Genomic DNA, 20434 nt, shown 5'->3' with positions numbered 1-20434 from the left:
AAAGACGGATGAGGCACGGGCGCCGTGAAGTGGAAACGACGTAACTCGACGACTCCCTGCACTTACGTTAAACAGCGCTAGTGTCCTGAATAAAAAACATGTTTTTTGTTGGTATTTATGTAAGGGTTGGAACGGATTAACGGCATTTCTTTCCAGTTCAACGGGCAAAGGTGAAAGAAGTTTTGCAGCGATTAGCCACGTCAAGCCACGAGCGAACCCTGGGAATATTTTAAATCCGGATTTGTAACTTGTGAGGGATTCCAGACGCATTCCCGCGCGTCGCCGCCGTCAATGTGAGCGTCGGACCCGCCGTTAACGTCGGCGTGCTTCAGGAACACCTCGTTAAAAAAAAAAAAAAACAACAACTTTCACTGTGCTTGGATTGCGGGACGAGCGGCGTGGCCTTTGCTGATGGCGGTCAGATGACAAAGTGGGGCGGGGCGGGGGGGGGGGGGGGGACACGCAATGCATTCCCCAGAGGCCCACTTGACAGGTGATCTCGTGGTCTTTGCTTGTGCATTTATTGTAGAAGGTCCTTGGAGGAGGCTGCTGTTCTACTTTGTGCCCCCCCAAGCCAAGCGCACAGCACCTGTCTCTGCTGCTTCTGTGACACCCACCGCTCCCTCCCTCCCGTTCTGCACATGCACAGTGACTTCCATCGGAGCAAAGGTGAAGATAAATGTTCTCCAGATTGGAATAGAAGTGGCTGCTTTGCACCCGGCACACATCATAAAGTGCATTTGATAAGTTGTAATCAATTACAAGCTTATCGTCAATGGAACCCCCCCGGGAGGTTTTGGAAAATTCAGTTTTTGTAGCCACTTTCACTTAGCAACATGAGATTTTGTTGACGTGCCCATCATGAGTGGACCCACAAAAAAAGTCTCAAGAAGTCATTTACAAGAAAGCAGGAATTCCGCCATTTTGGTTTGAAGCCACCATTTGGCCCAGTCGAGCACAGTCTAGTTTCAAAATAAAAGGTTTTCACTTTCACTTGAAAACCATTTGACATGTGCATCATGAGAAGAGCCACAAACAATAAGTCTCAAGAGGCCACCTTGAAAAACACACAGGAGGTCAGCCATTTTGTTTTGAAGTGCTGTTTGTCCATTTGAGGGGCCCTTCACAATTTGTATCCCTCGCAAGTGCAGGGGTGTGAAGGTTTGTTGTTCCCGTTGACGTCGATGAAGTTGTTTTGTGACATGGACCCCCGTGCCCCCACCCCAAACACACACACACACACCTTTGGAAAGCATGCAGGACATCTGTCACATGTGAAGTTTGAAGGTCATTGTTGAAAACAATTTAGTGGCCAAATGTACTCAGCAGAAACTTTAATGCTTACAATAGCTAGTTAAATCAACTGTAGGGATGGTGAGTTGCAGTTAAAAAAAAAAAGTTAGGAAAAACTGATTTAAATATTACACAAAATATATATTGTATACATTTTATTATTAATGGCCATTTTTTTCCCCTATAAAGTACATTCTTTTGCCAACAAGTGGAAAAACAATATGCACCCCAACCTATTGTTACCCAGAGAATAAAAATGAATGAATTACATTTTGAATTGAAAAAAAAATGAATACAATTTTATTTAATTATTTTAATTTAGTTAATATATTTTACCTATTAAAAAGGTTTTAAAAATCGTTTGACTCAGAAATAAAACATTGAATTTAATTATTGTTCAGCCAGTGAAAATTTAAGACTTTTTATTTTTAGGTCTAGTAAGTGCTTCTTTTTGAAAAGACAAATCTCTAAATGCAGAAATGCATTTTTATTTTATTTTTTTTTACTTAAACCTGCCCCCCCCATCTCCTAAATTCATTCATCCGTCTGTAATTTCTTGTAATGACTTTTTGTGCGTGCGCGAAGACGCGCACATTTCTACGCGCGCGCTCCACGAGCACAGGCGGAGCGACGGCAGGCGTGCGTGCGCGCGCGCGCAACCCTCCCTCCTCCTCCTCCTCCACCTGGCCTGGAAGCCCACTCCACAAAGTGGACACGAAGTGCGCGCGACCACCTCCGAACGAGCAAGCGCGCAGCAACCATGAAGTCTGCAGGGCACGCCGCGCGCGTCGCGACGCTCCCGTTAGCGACCGTAACTTGACTTCAGTCGAGTTTTCAAAACAAGAGCAAAGAAGGCTCCGCGCGTGTTTTTGTGTTTTGCTTTGCGGCGCGGAGCGTTTCCGGATGGACCCGAAGTTTGCGCCCCGCAGAGGTTGATGCTGGGGAGCCCGTCCAACAACGGCCGCGTCCGAATGCTGGCGCCGCCGCCGCCGGCCGCCGGCGGGGACGAGCGTCGGGTGGAGTTCGTGGCGCTGACGGCCGTGCACGCGGAGAGCAGCGAGCCGTCCACCCCCGAGCGCGGATTGCCGTCGCACCGCACCGGGCTGCTGGGCACGCCGCTGCCGGGCCCCCCCGGACCCCGGGCCGCCGCGTCCCAGACCAGCAAGCGCTTCCGGAAGCTGCAGAACTACTTGTACAACGTGCTGGAGCGCCCGCGCGGATGGGCCTTCATCTACCACGTCTTCATGTGAGTACAAAACAAAAGGTGGAAATCTCGGCGGGTCACGTGACGCCCCATCAGCCGTTTGCTCAATCTTGCAATTACGCAGGCGGCATCTCAGCCATGCTTCATCTCTTCAATTGCCACTTAATGAAGTCACGTGGGGGGGATTTTGGAGATTAAAATCAATCATCGTGATAGAATTTGGTTCCTAATTGTTCGGATTCAGAAAGTTTCGTCCTATGATTGTTTTGGTGTCTGTTGGAAAACAGCGTCGCTTTTGTTTATATTATTTTTGAGCATCGGAAAAAATACCACAAATTTCTGCAAGATTAGTCAACTTTTCTACGAAATTGAAGTCAACTAATTGCTAGACATGTTTTTTTTTTTTTTTCGGCATTTCTGGTCTTCCAATCAATTGACAGGATGTTCGACTTTACTGTTGATCGATGTGAGGAAATTGTCCAGCACCACGTGTCCGCTACACTTGTGGTTACTGACTGTTGTTTTAATTTTGACTTCTTGTAAAAACAAAAAAGGGAAAAGAAAGGCACGGAATTCTCTCTTGATTGGTATAATGGTTGACAATTGAACACTTAATTTACAAAACAACAACTCTCACAGCAACAACATAAACGCCCAAAATATAAGATACACCCGTTGAAAATCAATAACAGCTGTCCTCCAATGGAACCCCAATTAAGTATTACCTAGCCACGCCTCAGGTAAACAAACAAAAAACACATTGCCCCCTAGTGGTTGGAGGTAGACATGTCAAACACACGGCTGCTACAATAGATTTAAACTCTATTTTAAACTAAAAAGACAAACATTTTTCCCCTGTTTCAAGCAGAAGTTTCGAATCTATTTGGAACGTGTTTGCTACCATCGTTGTGATTGGGGCTTTAAAGTCCAAGCTCTAATTTGAATATTTACAAGTCGCTATTTATTTATTTAAATGTTGTTATGTTTTTGGAATGAAACTCAATGCAGACATCCCAAAAACCTAAAAGAAAAAGAAGGAAAGAAAATGTCCATTTAAAAAAAAAACTGAATTTGGGCACACATAAAAAAGAAAGGAAATGTCCATTTAAAAAATGTATGTTTTTATTTTTATATTTTTGGACTGAAACCTAAAAGAAAAAAATGGACATAATTGTTTTTCACATAGCAGTGAAAAAAGTCGCACCTGAGTATGCGTAAGTCACAGGACCAACCAAATTATGGGAAAAGTGCGATTTCTGGCCGGAAAATCCGGTATACGTCATCAAAAGGTGACAAGGGCACGATTGTTTGCCGGAACTTGTCCTTCGGTGCGAACGTGGCAAATGTCAACAGTGACAAAGTCAGGATTTTTGTCAGTGTGTCGCCGATGAAGTTGTTTGCGAGTCGCCTTTTTTTTTTTTTTTTTTGTCCTTGTCAACTAAAGAACGCCGCGTCAGCGAGCGTCAGCGAGCGCCGGCTCAAGTCAAAGTTCACGCAGGGCTTATTTCTAAAGTGTGTCAGCGTTGGTTTGTCTTTGCCAAACAGTTGTCGTCCGGCCGGCACATGCTGCGATCGGTCTCGGGACGCTCCCTGAACGGCAGCGCGACTTTTGCGCGTGCAGCTGCTGCCCCCAAACCCCCCCCCCGCTGACGCCTTCGCGCGTTTCTTTCCCAGGGAAATCCCGGACTTTGTTTTGCAGCCGACAACGCGTCGCGTTCTCGCCTGCCGGCATCCGCTTTCACATGGTGACATGGCGGGTGCCGACTGTGGAAGACATTCCTGTCATGTAGCACGTGGTCCTTTTTTTTGGGGGGGGGGGGGGGGGGGGTCGCTTTGATCTTTGCTAATTGAATGGAGCCGCACGCTGCCGTGGAGCAGCAAAGCGCTAACGTCACATGATCCCTTCAATCCGTCTCGTCTCGTGACTTTGACGAAACGAAGGCCAACTTGTGACATGAAAAGCAGTGACGTCAAAATGCTGCAAGTTCATTCAGAGCAATTATTGTGCTAATGTTTTGAAACACGATGTAGCTCAATTCAATTGTTTTTTTCTTCTTCTGAAAAACACTGAAATGTTTGACTTATGAAAACTTATGAAAAGTTGAATAGCCGGTCCATTTTTGGGCTCGTTTACGTTCTCCGCCTTCCCCTGTTTTTTGTTTTTGTTTTTTTCCAACCTAAAGTCCCGGTGAATTTCTATTCTCGCTAGTGCTAATGCTAACTTGCTAACAGGATTGCTTTGGTTTTCAAAATTATGAACACAGTACCTTCCTGGTTCTCGCATCTTATCAAAGTTTTTTTTTTTTGTTGCTTTTTTTTCTTAGTCTCGCCATAAAAAAGAAAAAAAAATCTTGGTCTGCATTGGCTCGATTTGCTCCACTTGACTGGCAGTAAAATCGATGCGCTTGTTTAAAGAGGTCACTTGAAGTCTGCAGGACTTATTTCACAGATTTTGTGCAGTCTCGCACGTTACACTGGTTATAAAAAGTGTACACACCCCTGCTCAAATGCCTTCTTTTTTTGTCATTAAAAAAAACAAACAAAACAAGATAAATCATTTCTAATATTTTCCACCATTAAGATGACTTGTATAATTCAATATAATGATAAAAAATGTAGGTACTGTAGTTGCACAAGTGTGCACACCCTCTTGTAACTGGGGATGTGTCTGTGTTCAGAATCAACCAATCACTTTCAACCTACGTAAAGTGAAATGGGACCTGCTAAAAAGTGCCTCTTGATATGCCCCAAATCAACTTCAGATGTTCTAGTAGGCTTTTCAATTGTCCTTTGAAGGTCATCAGGCATATTAATGATGAAAAAAGTTGTACTTTTTTTCTGAATGGCATAAAAAGCTGGCATTTGAACAGGGGTGTGTAGACTTCTTATAGCCACTGTATAAAGCCCCCAAACATCAAGAAGAAAATCCGTTCTCTTGAGGGATCGTTTATCAATGTTTGCCTTCACCTTTGACCCCTCACCCAGGGCCGCATATAGCGCGTCACATGCACCCCCCTGGGCCCCGCCCCCTCGGGTCCCAGCAGGGTTTTAACCAGGCTAAATCGGTCTCTCCTATCTAACCCCCCCCAAACAAGCGACAGCACGTCTTTGGAAAGCCAGTAATAGTCATAAAAGCGCTGGTGAGGACGTGAAGCGAGCGACCGTCTTGTGATTGATGAGTGATTGATTGATGGGTGGAAATAGAGCGGCCATGAATTATTGATTGAGGCGAGATGTGCAGTCCAAGTATTATTATTAATGGCGACTTTTTACCTTGCTGCCGCGTTAATACGGAGGAAGCGCTGCTTCTGCTTTTTAGCAGCGGTTGAAGAACTACTAGAGGACATTTTACGTCTCGTTTATTTCAATAGCACAAAATGATTTTGTCGGTCTGAAAGTCGGCTTCAATCTTTGGCTCCGTGCAGGAAAACATCCCGTCACCTTTTATGGCGCACACGTCCAGCTACTGTGCGTGCGCGCGCGTGTGTTTAGGAAAGCTTGAGCCGAAAGTGGCCGTATTTATAGACGAGCCGGGAGAAAGTCGCAACACGACTCCGCAGAGCCTCCGCGCAGTGTGGCGGCGTGAAAGGGGCTTCCGCTTGACGTTCCAAAAACTCATTCGGTCGTTTTCGGATCCTGCGTTACGCCACCGCGTGAAAACATTGAACACGATGCAAGCGCATGCCTGCCACCGGATGTCGGAATTTCCACAAAACTCACCCTGACTTTGAATGACTTTTTAATTTTGATGACAAACGCAAAAGGATGCGTTCAATGTTTTTTTTCATGTTTTGTATCGCAAAAATGCTGGAAAGCAAACACTTTGACGCGCGGAATGAAATGTTTGTGGGCTAGTTTACGAGTAAGAAAAAAAAAATCAGTAACAAGAGAATGAAAGAAATCTTAAAAAAAAAAAAAAGTATAATGATAATAAAATATTAATAAACCCCCAAAATATGAATTAAACCATCGTAAATTAAAAAAAATCATAAAATAATTACAGACTCTTAAAAAAACTGAATAAAATAAAAAATATAAATAATAAAAATACATGAATGAAAAAACAAAAGTAAAAAATATAAAACAGTTAAAAATTAAAATAGGGTTTAACATGTTAAATGAATGATTAATTAATAATTAAAAGTATTTTTTTTAATAAAAAATATTCAACAACAAAATACATAAAAATAAAAGTAGAATAAAAAAGAAAAATTTAAAAAAATACATAAAATAATTACAGACACTAAAAAAATGAATAAAAATAAATGAATGAATAAACAAAAAAATAGCTTTTAATAAATTCATATAAAGTATTCAAATGGTAAAAACATCAATTAAAAATAAAAAAAACTTGCTAAATGAATGTTGAATTAAAAGGAATTCTTTAAAATAAAAATGATTAAACAACAAAATACATAAAAGCATAACAAAAGAGACAAACATTAAAAATAAGTAAATAATAAAAGGGATGAATAACATTGAAAAACAACAAGAAGAAGAAGGAATCCTCACGATTGCCAACATTTCCCAACCAAAAATGCTGAAACGCGCCGAGAAGCAGACGAACGCTGCAAAAGTCGTGCGGCTCGAACGCCGCAGCCTCCATTTTGAGACTTTTGCGTGACGTCGGCGCTCCAGGGTGATGTCACAAAACGGCCTTTGTTTTTGTTTTATTTTCTGCATTTGTCGTTCCAAATATTAATTTGATGTATTGACGTTAGCGGCCAGCGTAAATTCTGTTCCATTAACGACCCTTCATGAGTCTCGCTCTCTCACTTCCTCGCTGGCTCGCTCGCCCTTCCTGGATCTCTCATTAGCCGGCCTTCCCGCTCTAATTGACCTGCCGTCCTCCCTCGCAGCCGACCTCGCCGTCTCCCAGCTTTGGTTTGAACTCTGTGCCAAATAAAAGCCTTTGCGGAGAATTGACTCTTGAAATTGAAATCAAACGGAAGCTTTTGCGCCAACTGGATGACGGACTTCGTGACTTGATTGCAGTTCGCTTCTTGGTTCCAATTTGGGGACGGCGCCGAGCTCACGATGAGCCCATCGCATTCAATCTCTCACTTAGCCACATTTAAACGGACCTCTGGGGAAAACTCCAGCTGTTCTAGTAGGCTTTTGCTGCCATTTGACGGCACGCTTTCTTAATGATGACGTCGATAAGTGCAGCATTTGAAGACAATTTGGAGCCGTGTTGAGAATCAGCCAAATGTGGTCCAGGCCATCTTGCGGCGGGGTCGCAGGTCGTCACGAAGGGATCCGGCGGGAATTCCACAAGCTGATTTATGAAATTTCAGGCAGGTTTTTCCGGGGACGTCAAGGTTGGCGAGGAGGAGCCGCGCTGTTGACGTCTCGGCATCCTCGCTCCCGAACCTCGCCGGCCGCCTTCATTTCTCCTTTCAGGGGCAAAAACGTGTCTCGCGGAGACCTTGAACCTCCTGCAAGGCAACCGAGGCGCGGGCGCGGGTGCCGGCAGCGACACCCGCTTATTCTGCGGCAATGCGCCTTTCTCTCATGGGATTGGCGGTCGAGGCGGGCCGGGAATGCGGCGGCATTTGACCCGCAGTCCTTCCCAGACCGAGCGTCTGCGCTTACTTAGTCCTGTTGCGCTTTTTGGACTCGGCTCGCAACTTGTGTGGCGTTCGGTTGAGATTTCATGTGTCGAGTGACTCGCTTCCCACTTTTCATCCACTCCCGATCTGCATTGTTGATTTTAGGATAAAGGTTCGGTGGGTAAGGTTTGCTCATTGGAAATAGCTGTGATTTGACCCCCGCTTCCAAGTATTGCCCAACTAAGTCCAGGAGTCGGAAACCCAGAACTTGGAATTTCAAATGGCAATTTGAAAGCCCTGGCAGCCCGCCGGGCTCATAAAGCACTGGGGGAAACCCTGCAGTTGTATTTGGGTCGGGTTCAGAATTCATGTGAGAGAATAGACTTTTTATGATACAGTCCACTTGCATTGGGGTGCGTATGACCCAGGACGGCCTTCCACGTGGGATTTTTTTCATTAACAAACTAGTGCTGTCGTACTTTGTAATCATATAGTGATTAGAAAAAGGGGCGGGGCGATTGAGGTTTGGTCATTTTTTTTGCAAAATAAAAGATAATCAGTCTTCTTTCATGAGGAATTACAGAAATCAGTCAACAATTACTGTCGATATTCTGAAACGATTTGGACAATTAAAAAAAAAATGGCTCAATTATTCGATGAGTAACTCATTTGCTCATAAAAACGTATAAATACGTTCTATTTTGAATATTAGCAGTGTCCCAAAAATGTATTTATAAGTTTATTTTAAAGTTTTTTTTAAATTTATGCTACAGCACACAGAAGTCTTTGATGCAGCCTCTGAACTGATAATGGTAGTTATTACAAAAACGGCCAGCAGTTGGCAGCAGAGTATACGAGATCAACCAGGGCCATGTTGAAAAAAGCTCTTTTCCCACAGTTTGAAACAGATTTGTGAATAATGATGAAACTTACCTCAATAGAAATATTTTTTGTATGCTGGTCCTCAGCGACCATTCGTTTGTAAAATTGTAAGACTGTTTAGTGTGTCATTTCTCAACAGTGGGAGCATCCGGAAGAATGCTGAGCTATCCTAAAAATACAAAAAATCCCGTTTGAAATGTGTCTTTAAGTAGCCTTGAAGCTTGTTGTTAAGGTTACTAATGACTTTGAGATTGAAAGTCTTGGGCCTGGATGTGGCAGTTCTGGCCGGGACCATCAACATTCCCGGCTTTCTTTTGAGCCGACAGCTCTCAGCTGTTCTGGGAGTTGTCTCTCCTCCCCGTGTTTTGGTTCTCACACGGCTTTAAATCAGTCGCCGTTCCCCCGAATGAGCGCCACCGCCCACGCCCGGCAAAAAGTGCCAGCGGAAAGCCAGTAACAGACGCAATGTTTTGACTGGGAACGTGTGACAGGAAGTCCGGCCCGCCGACGTCACGTGCTCGCAGACGATGAGTCGCCCGCCACCTGGGCCACTTCACACCCGTTTAGGCGAAACGACTGGCAGTGGCCTCGTTTTTGCGGAAATGTTTGGTAAGTCGTCGAGACAGGAAGTGCCGATTCAGAACTTTTCAGAACACGGCAGGATGACGTGCGGTTACCTCCACTTGACAACGTTACAGTCCATTTGCATTGGGCCCAAGCGGTCCATCAGATAGAGCGAGGGGACCTTTGCAAGTGAGACGGACCTGTTGGGCCTTGGTGGAGGTCTTCAATGGGCTGCAAGTTGACATTTTCTTTGTTGTGCTCGAAGCTCTTGCATGATTTCACATTGCGGTGGAAAGCGTGCGGCGGCGCTGGATGCCGTGTCAGCATGTTTGACACGCACGCACACACACATCCCCATTAGAGTGCGTGTGCGTGTTTTCCTTTTTTTGTTTTCGTAAGCTTCCATCAAGAGTGTGCTTCCGTCTTCTCGCTGGCCTTTTAGAGATGTTTTGTGCTGGCGCGAAGGCGAAGGCCCGAGTCCAGGCAGGCGCCTGGGCCGCTTTGCGCCCACGTGCTTGAGTGTTGTTGAGATGGTCTGAATTTATGGCGGCGCTCACTGTAAACACGGCAGGAAGCGGCACCATGACGACCCGACTCAAACACAATCACAACGCGCGCCGGCGGGATTTATAAGGCCTGCCGGACGGGACGGCCGCGTGCGTGCCTGCGTGCGTGCGTGACTCTTTGTGTGTGCGCGTGTCCAGATCGGCGTGTGCACATGCGGAAAATGTGCGCGCTTTGACGCATGCGTGCGCGTATCCTGGAAAGTGTCAACAGAAAATGTCAGCGAGCAGCCGTAATTGCGCAATTAGACAATCAGCGTCACTTTATTTGCTCCATAGAACCCACATGAAAACCTTTTTTCCATTGAACTTGAAATAAAAAAAAAAAAAAAAATAGAGAGAGGGAGGTGGATATGAAGAGGTTATCATAATTGTTATTAATATTATTACAGTACACCATCTGTCTGTAAAATAAAATATAAATATAGTAAAATATAAATGTAAATACTGTATATAAAATACAATAATAATAAAAAATATATATATCTATATCCATATTTATATAATAAATACAATATAAATGTAATGTAAAAATGTTTTTTATTATTGTGTGTGTGTGTATTAAATCTGCGCACAAACTGCATTTAAACATCATTCTGTTAAAAAAAAGTGATGTAAAATACTTTTTTTTTATTATGAATGATGATGATTTCAACTGCATTCAAACAATACTTCTTTGATAAAAAATGTAAAAATCGTGATTTTTAAATTTTTTTTTTAGTAAGATCATGTTTGGAATGTATTTAGACAATTCATTTGTCAATTATCAAATGGTTATAAAGATTATAAAACAAACAGCCAATAATAATTATTAGTCAAATTTGAATGAGATTATGTAAGCATGAATAGCAATCCAGTCTCGTCACATTTGTAGCATTAGCTTCATTTACACAACATGACGACACCCAACATTAGCTCTGCTGCTAATGCTAACTGAGTTTGACCTGACATGACCCGATGATGTCCTGGCTGGTCCAGCGATATTTCACGCCGTCACCTTGACGAACGACTGATTGATTTTTTTTTTGTTAGCTTCTGCCTTATTTTCAAGCCGCCTTCACAAGTGAGTCAAGCGGGAAGATCAATTTCAACCAAAGTGTGCTGGTGACGCATTTGTGAAGCAACGCAGCATTCAAGGTCGCCTTTTGGTGTCGAAACACTTCACCATGCAATTGTGTGAAAACCGGAAGAAAAAAAATCCTAAGCAGAGGTTACCATACAAACATTCTCACGTGTAAAGTAGTCAAATGTCTGATGCTAATGTTAGCTCTGGTGCTAACCGCATCATGTTTTGCCTTCCGTTTCCACGGTAACCGAGCAACAACAGCGCCGCCGGAGGCCCATTTGTCCTCTTTTTCCACCGTCTGCTTTTTACCACGTCCAACCTTTTTGTGCTGTATTTACCATTTATAACGCGCCGTGTTTGGGCCATGTCACAATTATTATTTTTTTTTAATGGACGAGACAGAGCTGCAGATTTGGGATATGCATCCGGACATTTTTACACCCTTTTTTCCCCCCCAACTCGCGGTTGTGTATAAACCGCTGGTGAAGTCGACCCCAAAACTTGACACCCTCAGAGGTAGGATGGGTGTGTAAGGTATTTTAGGAAAGCTGGGACAGACTTTTAAAATGTAAAAGTTAGCAACTGACATTGTGGTTTTCTACCCTGGCAGTTGGTCTTTTTTTTTTTTTTACCTTCGCTGGGTTCAGTTTCTGCAATGGGCTGCGTGAAAGGGGACGTTGCCGGTAAAAGTTGACATTTTCTGCCTGTATAAATAGCAGTGGCATTGACAGAATGGAAGGAAGTCCAATCATCAGTTTTACGCTGCCAGTGGTAGTATCCGAATTTGGACTTTGTGCGTTAGGATATTTCAAAAAAGCTGGGACAGAGGGGTAAACTTTAACACATCATTGTGTTGAAAGCAATTGTTGTGACAATATTACCGGTATGTCCGTAAAAGTGGAATAGGAAGAGAAATAGGAGGGTAAAGTTGACCCTGCAAATTTTTGTTTTTGATTAAAAGGTAGCACAGCTTTGACAGGCAGTGTGAAATGGGGTTGATGTCAGAAAATCTGGAATTTCTTTCTTTTATTTATGTTTCATTATACAGTTTATAAACAGCCGTGGTGATGACAAAGTCAACCTGACAACATTCCAATTTTGGTGGTCGTATCAAAGACGGGTTGCTGTCTGTGTGTAAAAATGTTGCACACAACCGGGACGTGTGTGAATTATAACACTTCTTCTACACTGTTCTGTTGAAAGCAATCGTTGCAATATAATACCTTTGTTGGGTTTGGTGTAAAAATTTTTTTTTTGCAGAAACTGTGTGAAAGGGGCTTCACTCAAGCATATCCGTCGTCCCTTTTCAGATTGCCTCTGAAATGGTAGCAGCAATAATAATTCTATAAGAAGGTATTCAAGGCTGTGCCAATTTTGCAGAAACTGCATGAAAGGGGCTTCATTTTGTTGCGAATGAGCCACGTGAGCTTGGAATGAAATTTTTCACACGCGCACTCGCACACAAGCTGTCACACGAGTGTCAGCGACAAAGCTGAAAGCGTGGCTGACATTTATCCGCCGTATTGTTCGCAGAAAGCGGCCAATTAGCGGGGGGGGGGGGTTACCACCCGCTGCTGACATTTTAACCAGCGCGGCGCCATCACAGGACATCTGACGGCACGAAAACAACTGCGACAGCCTTTTTCACGCAGTCTGCACAAATTTCTGCAATTAGAGCTGTAACAGAAGAGCTGGAATTGATCCACCTGTGCCTTTCACACAGGATTTTTACAGACGGGGTAAAGGGGGCTACTCCTTATTTGAAGCCTCTTTCACACACGTTTCTGCAAAATTGGCAAAGCTGTAGTGGAGGACTAGGTGTTTCACTGTCTTTGCCTTTTACACAGACAAGCAGCAAATGTGAGAAATGAGTGTCAGGTGTTAAAACGACCCCCCCCCCCCTCCGTCGTGACATTCTCTTACACGCAGGCATCGTCCCGTCTCAGCCGCGGCTCTGATTATTACCACAAAATGATTTGCCTCTGTACCTTTTACACACAACAGTGAGCTGATTGTCGGTTAGCATGTAGCATGTGTCGGCCATGTCGTGATGCGAAATGCGCATGTTGCACCTTCTGGCGCAAATAAATAATTGATCGGCATTCGCGGGAGCTCCGAGGGAAAACAAATACTTTTTTCTTTTTATTCATGTCAGCTAACAAACATAATAACACCCCCCTTTCACCCCACTCCTCCTACTTCCTCTCCATCTTCCTGGGAGGGGAGGGGGTGGGTGGGGGTGGGGGGGGTGGGGGTCCAGCACTTGAGCCTCTGGATCGTTTAGTCAGCAGTTTTGGGGAAAAAAGCACTTAACTTCTCATATTTTTTTGTTAGTGTTGTCGTTTTGATTTTTGCTGCTTTGGAAAGTCACCTTTCTTAGCGGCACTGATACAAGGTGACGCGTGTATGGTAGCACTGTTGTTTGCGTTTGTGGGTTTTGTGTTTAGTAGTTGCTTGTCTGCTTCCTGCTTGTGGCATCGATACACACATCGTCATCATCATGGCAGCCCCTTTCATACAGAGATCCTCATCAGAAGATATGGCATTTAGATGCCTGTGCCTTTCACGCAGCCAGAGCTGGATATGCCGCAACTGTGCGTTTTCACACTGCAGTGTCCTGTATTACTGCAGGAACAGTGATAACATCAGACTGAAGTAATTGCTGGGTCGGCTTTGTCCATCTGCCTTTTTTGTGCTGTTGCTTTTAAAGCACAACAGCAAAAAAGAAATTCTGGCTTTCACAAATCCCCTTTTACACAGAGTTTCTGCTAAATTGTTACATGCAAATTAAAAATTTAAAACGAAAAGATCCAGAATTTTCTATATCTTTACTGAAAAATGACAGCTTTTACAGCCTTTGTAAATTGGAGTAGTGCTTATTTGAAACCCCTTTCATGCAGTTTTGCGTCAATGCAACATCTACTCTACGTGGTTGACTTTGTCCACCCCTTCCGTCAGAAAAATGCCGTCTTTCACAGGATGTGCTAAATAGACTATCACTTATTTAAAACCCCTTTCACGCAGAGTTTCCGTATGATGTACCCATTAGAGCCAGCAATATTGCCCTAACAATTGCTTTCTTCACAACAAGGCACGGAAAGTGAGTATGATTCACACCCCTGTCCTAGCATTTTGGCAGACTCTTAAGCTGGTGCTTTTTAAATCCCCTTTCACGCAAATTTATCATACAATTGGCATGCCATTGCCTCAAAAGAAGCGTAATGGGCAATATTGGGGCAACCACAAAACAACAGGGCGGGGTAAGTGATTATTAAACTTAACCCCCCCCCCCATGCTATCCCGTCCCAGAATCCCCTTTCACACAGGCTACGTTCCTCCTTCCTTGCTCGCATGATGTCCCCCTCCCGCGTGTTTGGCGCGTTGATCATTCACGGATGATTGAATCAAATCACGTGCCGCTTAATGTCTCGTTATGTGGCTGCAATATTTTCACGGGGGAACGTGAGAGCAGCTTTTGGACGCTGGCAGCAAAATAGCAATAAAAGCCCGCCTCGCCCCCTTCCTCGCCGGCGCCCATTAAACAATCAGAGAGGCAAATTGCATTTGCGAAACTTTATTGTTAAACCTCACGGACATCACCTCACATTTAAAAGTCAATAAAAGGTCCGAGCAAAGCAAAATATGAAAACACAAACAAATCTACACCACTACACTACGTATATACAAATGGATATTTATATAAATGATACATTAAATATACGACAATATAGTTAACAGCAATGAAATAATTCAAAATGAATAATGTAAATATAAAAAAAATTAATGATTATAATATGAAAATGATGGATGATAAAATGAATAACTTAATAATACAAATACAAAATGTATAACTACAAAATAAAATATATATAAAATAACATAAAATGATGCATTTAGAATACACAAAAATAAATAATGAAGTAAAAAAAAAATACATAAGTTAAATGTTAATAAATGCATATAAAATGAAAATATTAACACAAATATCAAATAAAAGGTTGCACAAAACAAACCTAAATTCAGCTTATTCCTGCAACGCTACTAGTTTGATATTTTTAAGTAATTTGAATTTAATTTGATAATATTTTTTAAGTTTAGCATTATTTCCCCAATAAAACATGATTCCTTTCAAAAAATATATATATATATATATTTATTTTATTTTTTTTTATTTTGAGGGCATTATTGTTTTTTTTTTTTAAAGGTATATTTAACATTAATTAAAACATTTTTTTTTGTTTTCCAAGAGGATGTTATGTCCATGTATTGTTTTTTTTTTTTTTGCTGTATGTTTTTTTTTTTCCGCGCTGGTTGTTGTTCTGCACTCCTACTTTTCCTGCATTTTCTGCTGCCAGCTGAGCCGCGAGGCAAACTTTCCACCGGCAGTCGTGAAGTCGCAAAAGTCCTTCCGGCGAACTTCACGCGCGCGTTGAAAAAGTGTCGGATGAAAAAAAAAAGCTCAGCTGCCGTCTTGTTGTTTACGTTTTGGCCAGCGAGCCGCCAAGTGCAACACGTAATGGAAGCCAAATTTATGCCCTGTTTTGGTTTCCACCTGAAGTGGCCGCTACTTCATTCAAGCACTTTCAACACCGACCCGGAAGATGCTAGCGAGCTTTACGATTACGATGACGATTGTGATGACGATTGTTGTTTTGTTGTCGTGTGTGTGTTTCAGTTTTCTGCTGGTCTTCAGCTGCTTGGTGCTGTCCGTCTTCTCCACCATCCCCGAACACCAGCAGGTCGCCAACCAGGGCCTCTTCATCCTGGTAACACGCACACACACGCACACACACACGTTCGCGCTCTCAGGGCTTTCCTCTTGGACTTGAAAGAAAAAAAGTGCAACAAAAGTCGTGTTTTATTTGAATGTTTGCGATCTTACATAAGTGAAAAAAAAAAGTCTTTATTTCTAATTACTATAAAATAGGATTCTTTCTAGCAAAATAAAGCTTCCATTACATGATAAAGTCATTAATTAAATGTTATTTTGTAGAAAATGCGTTCCTATTTGTGCGGCACTGTCGGTTGAGTTGCAAGATTAAAAGCTTAACATCTGAGGTAGAAAGTGCTTGAAAAGCGCTTGAAGTTGACCTTAAAAAGGTGTGCAAACAACACGCGCACACACGCACGCACACAGCCGAGTGTAGCGTGGCCATTGTTGGCAGAGCGCCGACGAAGCAGCGCGGGGGATTCGGGTGGTGTCGAGCGAGCAGGAAATGTCAGCCGCCGTCCGCTAATCCGAATAGCCATCCCATAATAATCCTCGCCAGCGGCCGCCATGACGCCGCCTCTTAATGGCCGCAGGTCTCACCTGCGGTGGCCATTGCCCGCCTCTTGCGTTCTTCCCTCCTGGCTTTTTCTCGCTTTAGTCCCCGCCTCCTTTTCACGCCGCATCAACAGCCAAACCGCTTGCCCAGCGGACGCTTAGCCGTCCCGTGTGTAAAAATAAGCCAATTAATCAGAATAGTCGCAATTTCACGTTTAAATTGCTTGGAAAGGCAGGAGAGCCCTCGCGAGGCTCAGAGCTAAATTTCTTGTCTCACTTTTAAACACGCACAAGCTTACCAAAATCAAGTCTTGTCTATTAGTTCTTGTTTGGAAGGAAGTATGGAAACAATAAAATGCTCTATGCTAACTTTATTAGCCTGTGGAACCTCGCCACAAAGTTCAGCGATTCTTTTTTTTTTTTTTTTTCACATTCAGACGCGCACAAGCTAAAAATAAGTCTATTGATTTCATAAAACCAGCAAAACACTGTGTGCTAACTTGATTAGCCTGCGGAACCTTACTCCATTCACTTTGTGCCAGTTGGTTTGACAATTTTTCATATTCGTGTCACTAAGATTTGCTATGTGGGTGTTTTTGCCACGTAAATGCTAACTTTTCATGTCTGAGGAACCTCACTCCATTCCCTTTACTTCAGTCTCTGCTGTTGACGTACATATTTTGGGGATATTTTGTAGTCTTTTCCAGACTGGGGAACCACACTCTATTCACTTCAGTCTATGTTGTACATGTAAATATATTGGGTATATTTACAATGAACGCTGTTATCCCCCCTTATGCTAACATGCTAACTTGTCCAGGCTGTGGAACCTCACTCCATGATTCTGCCATTGTGTCCTGTTTGGCAGGAGTTTGTGATGATCGTGGTGTTCGGTCTGGAGTACTTCATCAGGATCTGGGCGGCGGGCTGCTGTTGCCGATATCGCGGCTGGCAGGGACGGCTGCGCTTCGCCCGCAAGCCCTTCTGCGTCATCGGTCGGAACCCGTCGCAGACTCTTCCGGAATCCTCATTCGGTTCCCCCCCATTTCATCGTCTCTTTTTTGCGCTCCTCTTTTTCAGACTTTATCGTGTTCGTGGCGTCGCTGGCGGTGATCGCGGCGGGCACGCAGGGCAACATCTTCGCCACGTCGGCGCTGCGCAGCATGCGCTTCCTGCAGATCCTGCGCATGGTGCGCATGGACCGGCGGGGGGGCACCTGGAAGCTGCTGGGATCTGTCGTCTACGCTCACAGCAAGGTCAGAAATGACCACGGCCAATCGTGATTTCCAGTCACATCATGTCAACGTCAATTGCTATTGACTGCAAGGCTGCTGCTCGTATTGTTAGCCAGTGTATGGCGTTTTGCATTATGTGTTAGCATTAAGCTAGCGGAAAGTCCTGAAAGTGAGCAGGAGGTGCGTAACATTTTGCGAGCGAGTGATCAGGTTGCTGTCGGTGAACGCTGACGATACGATTATGGCGGCGGAGCGGGAACGGCGTTCTCCCAGTTTCCTAATGGTAACTTAATGGGATAAAAGCCGAAGAATAAGCGATGAGCGTGATTACGGAGGCCAAAGTCCACTGGAAGGCTCATTTGGCGTCCGGCGTTTGTGCTGATGAGGAGAAAGCGATGAGCGCGGCGTTCCGACGGCGATGATGGATGGCCGCGTGCACGCGCGCTCACTTCCTGTCCTTCTCGCAGGAGCTGTTCACGGCGTGGTACATCGGCTTCCTGGTGCTTATCTTTGCCTCTTTCCTGGTCTACCAGGCTGAGAAGGACAACACGGACTTCAGTAACTATGCAGACTCCCTCTGGTGGGGTATTGTGAGTACTACGGCCAGATTTGGGGGCTTGACGATTTTAATATTCCGTGGACTCGTTTTTAAGAAATTCATTTTCAATGTATTTGATTAGATTTTTGACTTCATTTCCTTCCTTCTTTTTTCTTTTGTCTTTTGAAATGTATTTTGTTTATTATTTATTTATTGTAAGTTTATTTTATGTTCCATTTTTAGTCTAGTTACTTTTATGCATTTTATTATGATTTTTTTAATTACAATATATTCTTTGTAGAACATTTCTTAATTTTTTGTTTAATGCAATGTTTTAAATTTCTCATTTTGGTTTTTCTTAGCTTAGGTTTTTCATTGACTCATTAAAAAAATGGCATATTATAAACCTAATTTTATTCATCACTAATACTGCAATTCTGCATTTCATAATTACAATAAAAATGTAGTATATACAATTAGTACCGTACATTTTTTGTTCAAAGTAATTTAAAAATAGAAATAATTGTGATTTAATTTTTACGTATGTAGTATATTAAAGCTGAAAATCACTTCTTGTATTATTTTTTAAATATTTTGTTTCATTTTTATTTAATTCTCACTTCCCAGAGATTTAATGGTTGAAATAAATTCATAAAATAAAAAATATACATGTGTACAAAGTATCATAATTGTATTTTATTTTTAGATTTTATAATTTTATTATTAAATGTATTTTATCAATAAGGAAAGAAATGGTATATGTCGAATGTCATTACTATGATCTCCTAAAAGGTATTTTTGAAGAAAGTGTTTTTCATGTGAGGTTGCGGTTTCTATTTTTAGATCACGTTGACCACCATCGGTTACGGCGACAAGATCCCTCGTACGTGGCAAGGTCGTCTGCTGGCGGCCGGCTTTGCTCTCCTGGGCGTGTCCTTCTTTGCGCTGCCGGCTGTCAGTAGCAATCCTCGGAGCATTTTTATTTGTCTTCACCTTTTAAATGTTTGATTAAAAAAAAGACAACTTATTTTTTCTTTTTCTAGGGAATTCTGGGCTCTGGCTTTGCCTTGAAGGTTCAAGAGCAGCACCGGCAGAAGCACTTTGAGAAGCGCCGCATGCCCGCCGCCAACCTCATTCAGGTAGCAGCCGCTAAAACCGCTAAAACCGCTAAAACCGCTCGGCTGCGTCGCGCGTCAATGTCTCTGCGTGTGTTGGCCAGGCGGCGTGGCGGCTCTACTCCACGGACGCCAAGCACTCGTACCTGACGGCCACCTGGTACTTCTACGACAGCATGCTGCCTTCCTTCAGGTAGCGCTCGCCGCCCGTCCTGGCTGGATCGCCGCTTTCGTTGACCTCGCGCGTTTTGGACGCGTTTGGTAGACGCGCACGAGTACGAGCGCTAGCTGTTGCGCTCGCGCTCACGCACACGCATACGATACATAATAGTATACATTTCCAGTCGAATTCATCTCCCCCCCCCCGACCTCCACTGACTCATGCTTTTATTGATCTCCCCCCTCATAACCTGTCAATTATCTCTCGATGGCGCCACCATTTGATTCTATTTGATTTACTTTCTGACATTGTGCTTTTTTCATTCGACTAATTTGCTTAAAAGGAGAAGAAGCACAAAGAAGTGCATGAAAAACGTATACAGTGCAAAATGCACTTGAAAAATAGTTGGGTCAAAACGACCCCAAAATTGGCTTGGTTTTCAATTCAATATAACTTTATTGATCCCCTAGTGGCAATTAAGAAATAGCAGCAACAGAGCAGCATTACATTTAAAAGAGAATAAAAAGTATCAGTGAATATACATGCGATATATAAAAAATATACACGTTTGTTTTAAAATCTCCCCAAATGGAATCGTTTTGTCCAAAACAACCTACAAAACTGTGGCTTGCTCATTGGATCAAACTTTTTAAGTTAAATGAATAAACCAAAAAAGTTGGGCCAATTACTGTTAAGTTGACCAAACTGTTTTTAGAGTATAGCAAGTGAAGGAAATAAGCAAGAATTTAGATAACAAAAATCTGTGAAGTAAAATTTTGATAACAGGAGCATATGAGTGCAAATTCAGATCAAATGAGAACAAAAATCTGCGAGCGCGAAATGAGAAAATAAAGTTGAATTGGACTGTGGCTTTGGATTACAAAAAGCCGGCAGTTCAAAAAACACATTCGGATAACCAAGAGCTGCGATCCCAACATTGCATCATGAAAACATGAATGTCAATCTAGATAACAAAAATCATTGACATTAACAAAA

General features: G+C 43.0%; 1 protein-coding gene across 4 annotated transcripts in view; it reads left to right on the top strand.

Annotated features, from left to right (window-relative positions):
- Positions 1-1867: 1867 nt before the first annotated feature.
- Positions 1868-20434, top strand: part of kcnq4 (potassium voltage-gated channel subfamily Q member 4) — a 29309-nt gene continuing 10742 nt past the window's right edge. The window contains exons 1-8 of one of the 4 annotated variants that reach the window (XM_077548058.1): positions 1868-2539; positions 15800-15890; positions 17259-17385; positions 17471-17646; positions 18093-18215; positions 19007-19117; positions 19207-19302; positions 19383-19471. In XM_077548058.1, coding sequence (XP_077404184.1) covers positions 2229-2539; positions 15800-15890; positions 17259-17385; positions 17471-17646; positions 18093-18215; positions 19007-19117; positions 19207-19302; positions 19383-19471 — 1124 coding nt within the window. In that variant the 5' untranslated portion in view covers positions 1868-2228. The remainder of the gene's footprint in view (positions 2540-15799; positions 15891-17258; positions 17386-17470; positions 17647-18092; positions 18216-19006; positions 19118-19206; positions 19303-19382; positions 19472-20434) is intronic. The other 3 variants (XM_077548061.1, XM_077548059.1, XM_077548060.1) reach the window with 3 other exon arrangements.

This window comes from Vanacampus margaritifer, chromosome 17, assembly GCF_051991255.1.
Source record: "Vanacampus margaritifer isolate UIUO_Vmar chromosome 17, RoL_Vmar_1.0, whole genome shotgun sequence".
Taxonomy (NCBI): Eukaryota; Metazoa; Chordata; class Actinopteri; order Syngnathiformes; family Syngnathidae; genus Vanacampus; species Vanacampus margaritifer.
Note: the sequence above shows the minus strand (reverse complement) of the source record. Positions and strands in the feature narration are given on the sequence as shown.